This window comes from Netta rufina, assembly GCF_964035555.1.
Source record: "Netta rufina genome assembly, chromosome: 19".
Taxonomy (NCBI): domain Eukaryota; kingdom Metazoa; phylum Chordata; class Aves; order Anseriformes; family Anatidae; genus Netta; species Netta rufina.
The window spans coordinates 684,324-690,323 of record NC_140143.1 but is presented as its reverse complement, the minus strand read 5'-3'; the positions used below and the strand labels follow the sequence as shown (position 1 = coordinate 690,323).

At 53.9% G+C, this 6,000-nt stretch overlaps 1 protein-coding gene across 1 annotated transcript in view; it reads right to left on the bottom strand.

Annotated features, from left to right (window-relative positions):
• Window positions 1-1,453: 1,453 nt before the first annotated feature.
• The window catches only part of ENPP7 (ectonucleotide pyrophosphatase/phosphodiesterase 7), a gene marked incomplete at both ends in the record, with an annotated part of 30,321 nt that continues 25,774 nt past the window's right edge, over window positions 1,454-6,000 (bottom strand). Inside the window, 5 exons of the mRNA XM_084298310.1 lie at window positions 1,454-1,542; window positions 1,963-2,176; window positions 2,311-2,931; window positions 3,833-3,978; window positions 5,077-5,274. Coding sequence (XP_084154436.1) covers window positions 1,454-1,542; window positions 1,963-2,176; window positions 2,311-2,931; window positions 3,833-3,978; window positions 5,077-5,274 — 1,268 coding nt within the window. The remainder of the gene's footprint in view (window positions 1,543-1,962; window positions 2,177-2,310; window positions 2,932-3,832; window positions 3,979-5,076; window positions 5,275-6,000) is intronic.

The window sequence follows — 6,000 nt, the reverse complement described above, 5'->3', positions numbered from 1 at the left end:
TCGAGCAAGTCTCTATGGCAACAGATGTTTATCGAGCCCCTGAGATGAGGCACGGGGTTGGGGAGAGGCGCTTCAGCATCTGGGATGGGGGCCGGGGCAGCTGCCCTGCTGGTGCCCACTGGGAGGGCAGGGACCAGGCTCTGGGATGGTGGGATTGTCCTGCTCCCTGTCCTGAGCCCCAGCCAAGGGATCCCGGGCTGCTTTTGGCCTCATACAAGGGCCTTCTGCATCCGAGGTGCATCAGCCCTGCGGCACAGGAGGGGGACGGGGTGCCACAAGGCCCAGGTGGGCCCAGGCCGTGTCGCTGCCCCATCCCTCTGCCTCTCCAAAATAAAGCAGGGATTAAGGCCCCCTCCCACAGCTCCGAGGAGGAGGATCTACAGCCCAGGATCAGGGCTGCAGGTGGGTGACATTTCCTGAGCGCTGCCTGGAGTACAGCAGCCACAACTTCTCCTGTCTTCTGTGGGTTCTGAGCTTGGGTGGGTGCTGTTTGCCCCTTTTTGTCCACAGCCATAAGGGACAGAAAATTTTGGCTGGACAAACAGAACCACATTCAAGGCACCCAGGGCTCAGGGCAGGGGCAGGAGACACTGAGCGATGCTGGGATCTCTCTGAGGCTGCTGCTCCTGGTCACTGCCTTTGCCAAAACTGAGCTTGTTCTGACCCCGCTGCCACAGCCAGGGGCCCTTGGGCAGCCCGAGCAGCTCCTGCGGCCAGCAGAGACAGGACGAGACCCCTGCCTTCTCCATGTACCCTGTGCTGGAGTCCAGCACCAATTACAGAAGGCTTCTTGGCACATGCAGAACTTAGAAATGCTTTTAATTGCTTTAGAAGCTCATCATGTAATAACTGTCCCCCGTCCGAACCAAGCTGGAGTTTTTCTCCCTTCAGCACATGGGGAAGTTGGGGCAGCACCGACAGGATGCTTTTGTCAGGGTCACACTGAGCATCAGTGTCAGCTTCCACAGCCGTGCATCCCTGGTGCACACCAGAGCTGGGGAGGGCTTCCCCACCCTGGGAGTCAGTAATGCTGGAGGAATGTGGATGAGAAAACCGGGGAGGTTTTGGAGCGGGGTCTCCGTACACTTCTCTGGCTGTCTTCTTCAGACACATTCTTCCTCACCTCCCCACACATTTCTGGTAGAGCTGCCTGGAACCTGGAGGCTGTCAAGAGAGGAAAGCACAGTGCTGTTGGTGCTTATTTCTTGTGTGTCCAGCCTGTGGATGTTGGCTGTGCATGCACAGTGCTGGAAGTGCCAGGAAATGAGACCGAGAATTGCTCGTCCTGCTAGGTCTCCAGGCATATATGTACATTAAAGGCAAACAGCAAACTTTTATCCTTCTTTTTCTTGCAGCCAACACACAGGCACATGCCAGGCACTGCCTAGACAAGGCAGCACCTCCACAGAGCTTTCTGGCTATCCTTGGAATACGTTACCTCTGCTAGGGGGGGTTAGTATATTCCTCCCCAGCATCGCAGAGTGAGAGCAATCCCCAGCATCACTGACAGCTTCGTGGCAGCAAGGAGAGGAGCGCTTGAACCTGCAACGGCGAAAGTTCAGCATTAAAGCAGGGAGCCGGGCTCTGCCCAGGGGAGCAGCAGCAGCCCCCTCCTGCAGCATGGAGCTCGTGCAGGGGGCTGGGCACGGCAAGCAGCCGCTCTGCATCCCCTGCTCCCTGCGGGAATGATGCTCCGCTGGCCGCAGCACCGCCCGTTTCCAACCTCTACCGGCTGCGCAAAGCCTGGCTGGGCGTTTTGGGGACGTTTAGACGTCCTTACAGCGGGAGCTGCCCGGCTGCCGGCTGGCTCAGGGCCGGCCCGGGGTCCGCTGTGCCGTTTGGGGGGGAGCGGAGGGAGCCCCCCGCGAGGCTCCGGCCCCGCAGCAGCCCCGCAGCGGCTGCGGCCGTCGGGCGGCCGCCGCTAGATGTCGGTGTTCCCGCAGCCATCCGCGGGGCACTCACGCAGCAGGGGCCTGAGGACCTCCAGGGAGCCGTCGTGGGGCTCGGGCACGATGCCCAGCAGCTCGCAGAGCAGCGCGTAGACGTTGACGCTTTCGAAGGGCTCGGCCAGCAGCCCCTGCTTGAAGGCCGGCCCCACGGCGCGGAAGATGGTTTTCATGTTCATGGCCTCGTTGTCAAAGCCGTGCTCCCCCTTGTTGAACTGCACCTTGAAGCGCTGAAAGGGGTGGCAGGGGGTGAGCGCCCCGACCCCTCGGCCCCCGGCTCAGCTCCCCAGAGGCGGCGTGAGGAGAGAAAGAAAGAGGCAGAGCCAAGAAAAGACAGTAACATGCATCTGTGCACGCATCTTACCCCGTGGATCACATATCCCGGATCGCTGTACATCAGGAGCGGGGTGATCCGGGGGTTGTTGGCATAGTGGAATCTCTTTGGAAACTCTTCTTTTTTGTACACATGTAGCTTTGGGTGGGCATTTTTCAGGACTGAATACACGTGCTCCAATTTCCCTTCTTTCGGTATCAGTAGTCCGTTTGGTCCGTAGTCTAAGAGTTCAAACTGGATGTCGCTGAACGTGAAGTTCTCTACTGTCCCGATGTGAACCTCATTGTTCTTTATGACCGTCTCCATGCCGTGGTCAGACGTGATGATGAGGTTGAGGTTTGGTTCCAAGCCACTTTCCCTGATACGTTGCCTTAAGTAGCCGATGGTTCTGTCCACCTGGCTGACCATGGCTTTCCTCTGCTCGGACTCGGGGCCGTACTTGTGTCCTGTTGAGTCTGGCTCACCGAAGTAGAGGGCGATGAAGTCGAGGTTGTTCACCGTGAACCATTCCATCACAGTGTCGATGTTCTGTCTCCAATTGACTTCATTGCTGTAGTTGAATATGGGGGGCTCCACTAGCTTCATATACACTTCTTCCCCTTGATATTTTGCTTTCCCCCCAGGGAAATAGATAGAGCCTGTCTTTAAACCCTGTTAGGGAAGACATTGCATAAACCCACCTGAACTCACTCTGCAGCATCTCTCCATCTGTCAGTACAACAACTACCTACTAATGCGGTTAGTTCATTCAGCCCCCTAATGTCTACCTCTGCCTCTAATGAGGTTTTCTTGCTCATTGCCAATTAAAAGTGATTAATTGAAAGCTCTGCCCTTCCCAGAACCCCTATGTGCTGGTTTTCTCGCTGTGTTCCTAATATTAGTTATCACTTTAGAAAGTGACTTGTGTGTACGTTGCATGGCCCCTCTGGCTCCTGACCACCAGGGCATTATGGTGTGCCGTGCTGCCGTCATACAAGCACTCACACTGAAGTCAATAGGGCCAATTTGGCAGGTAAATACAGGCAAAGGTATGTGTCTGGGGCAAGGTCTCGTGTCCTGTCTTAAAGCCAGATTCAAAGCCTAAAGCCAGATTCAAAGCCTGCTGAGATTTGAGGAAGTGCTCAGTGAAGTGCTGCAGTGCTCAGTGAAGAGGGGACCAGCCCCCTACACCAGTCCCCCGAAGGTGCTGGGTGAGGCCAAGGAAATGAGGTACGTGCTTTGGAGCACACAGCGCTTGGGCTCGTTATGCTCCCTAAAGAACTGGCTGGGGTTTCCTTGAACAGGAAATGCATAACCTGTTTCATTAATATCTTAATAAAGCTGAAATGCATCTTTTATTTTTTGCTATTTTTAATAGAATGATCATAATTATTCCTGCCAGTGTCCGGGGATTTAATTTTTTTGCTGCTCTAATTAGCCTGTCATTTGCAAGGAGGATGTTAGCTCATGGCCACTAGAGATCGTGGCTTGCCTGTAGCTTTTACTGCACGAATGCAAGCAGGAGACGCCTCTGTCTCGGGGTCTGCGTGCGAGAGGAGCCTGCCCCACTTGCCTGTCTCTGAGCTGTGATCCAGATGGGCAGGCTGCCGTTGTCCCACCAGCTGTCAATGCCTTGCGTGACGTAATAGGGCATCTTCACCCCTGTGCTGGTGTTGAACCACATGTTGTGTATCACCCCGTGGTTCTCGAGGTATTTCCCTGTCAGAAGAGATGGACGAGGCGGGTGTGAGCCAGGCTCCCGCCGGACTCCCAGCTCCGTGTCTGTTTCTCTGTCTCTCCTTCCCCTTTCCCAGCTGTCCTTTTTTGCTTTTGCCTCGTTCCTCCACCTGGCTCATTCCACGTTGGGTGGCCAGGAGCAGAGCGTGAGAGGCTGCAGGGGGATGCTGTGAGTCCCAGGGGCCCACGGTGCGGGTGGCTCTCGCCCTGACCCCCCCTCGCCCCTGGAAGCACAGCTGCCTCCTGCAGTTGCTCCTGCCCTTTTCATCACATTTAGGGTTCACCGTTATGCTGCATTTAACTAATTGCTTTGGTGTTTCGTTTTCTGTTGTTCACAATGATTAAGGTCAGCATAAAGCAGAAATTCCCCTTACAAATGAAAGGCTGGCACTTTGCACTGTCACATTTCATGCTATTTTTTATTATTCTAGTCCTCAAGACTGCACAGTTACTTCTGCATGATATCCCAGTCCTCCTTTGTATTGACGCCGCCTCCCTGCCTTTTCTCATCAGCAGATTTCATTAGCATGCACCACTCTTTTATGCCAAGGTTATTAATGAAAATCTTAAATAAGATTGGCTCCAGAATCGATTCCCCAGGAATTCCCCTGTTACCCTCCCTAGCTTGTCAGTCTCCTTTCAGTATTACCTGCTGTTGCCTTCCCTGCAGCCGGTTACTTACCCACATTAGAGATTTTGTACTAATCTTCATCTTCTCTGTCTTAACTAATGATTTCCCATGCGGCACTGTATCAAATACATTGCTGAAGTCCAGAAAGATGAGATTTACTGCATCTCCCTTATTTAAAAAATCGTTTATCTTATCAAATGAGGCTATCAGGTTAGTCTGATGCTATTTACCTTTGATGAATACAGGTTCAGCTTCTGCAACTATTGCCATGTCTCTGGCTCTTTTGCCAAAATACATATGTGCTAAAGCTTACCATGCTATTGAGGCCAGTCCTTGGGTAGTCTTAGCTTGACTTAGCTTCCCTTAAACCTAAGACTTGAATTTGCTCTTTCAACATCGCACTGCACCCCCCTTTGGGTCTCTGCTTGCTCTGGCAGGTGGGGACTCACCGGTCAGCAGCGTGAAGTGGCACGGGCTGGTGAGGGTGACAAAGGCAGGAGTCATGTACCGTGCCTTCACTCCCTCTGCAGCCATGGCATCGAGGTTGGGGGTGTCCACGTCCTGGTCATAGTTCCACCGAAAGCCATCGAAGGACACCAGGAGGACTTTGTCGCGGCTGGCTGCTTGCTGCACGGGGACACATCTTGCTATAGAGAGGATGGCAAATAGGAACCCCAGAGAAGCAAACATCTTCTTGCCCTTGAACTGGAGTAGCCCAGACGTCCAGAGAGCTCGTGTTAATATATGCTGGAAGGGACTAAGTTCAGTCCTTATCTAATCTTGCAAATGCTGACCAGGTGCAGGGCTTTAGCCAGAACTTTGTATCAGTATGATCCTCTTTGTTTTTGTCTAACTGAGCTGGATTAGCTGGGATTTCCTTCTGACTCCAACGCCAAACCTGCCTCCTTCCTCTGTGGGGCTGGGTGCTGCTTTATGGCATTCATGAACATGAAGTATTGTTGGTGTGGCTGAGGCCGCTGTCTGCAGGCAGCCCCGTCCTTCCACAGCCTCCCTGCTCCCTGTGCTGTCCCCCTGTCCCCTGGTGCCGTGCCCTCTCCCTGCTCTGTGCCCTGCGAGCAGCAGCCTGAAGTGCTGCAGGGCACACAGTGGTTGGGGTGAGCACTGGCAGGAGGTCCCCAGCAAGTGATCAAAGCCTCTTCCTACTGGTGAAGGGGAAATGAGTTCTCTGCCACCAACAGGAAAGGGTGTTGGAGTGTGTTAAAATGGATAGGGCAGCCTTGGAGGAGGAGGTTGTAAGAAGGACTGAGCTCAATGATTTTTCCTGTTACATGACAAGGTCTGAGCTGGAGGAAGGTCTTGAGGCAACTTGCCTTGCATCCAGAGCTGTTTGTCCATCCTGGGAGGTGCTCAGA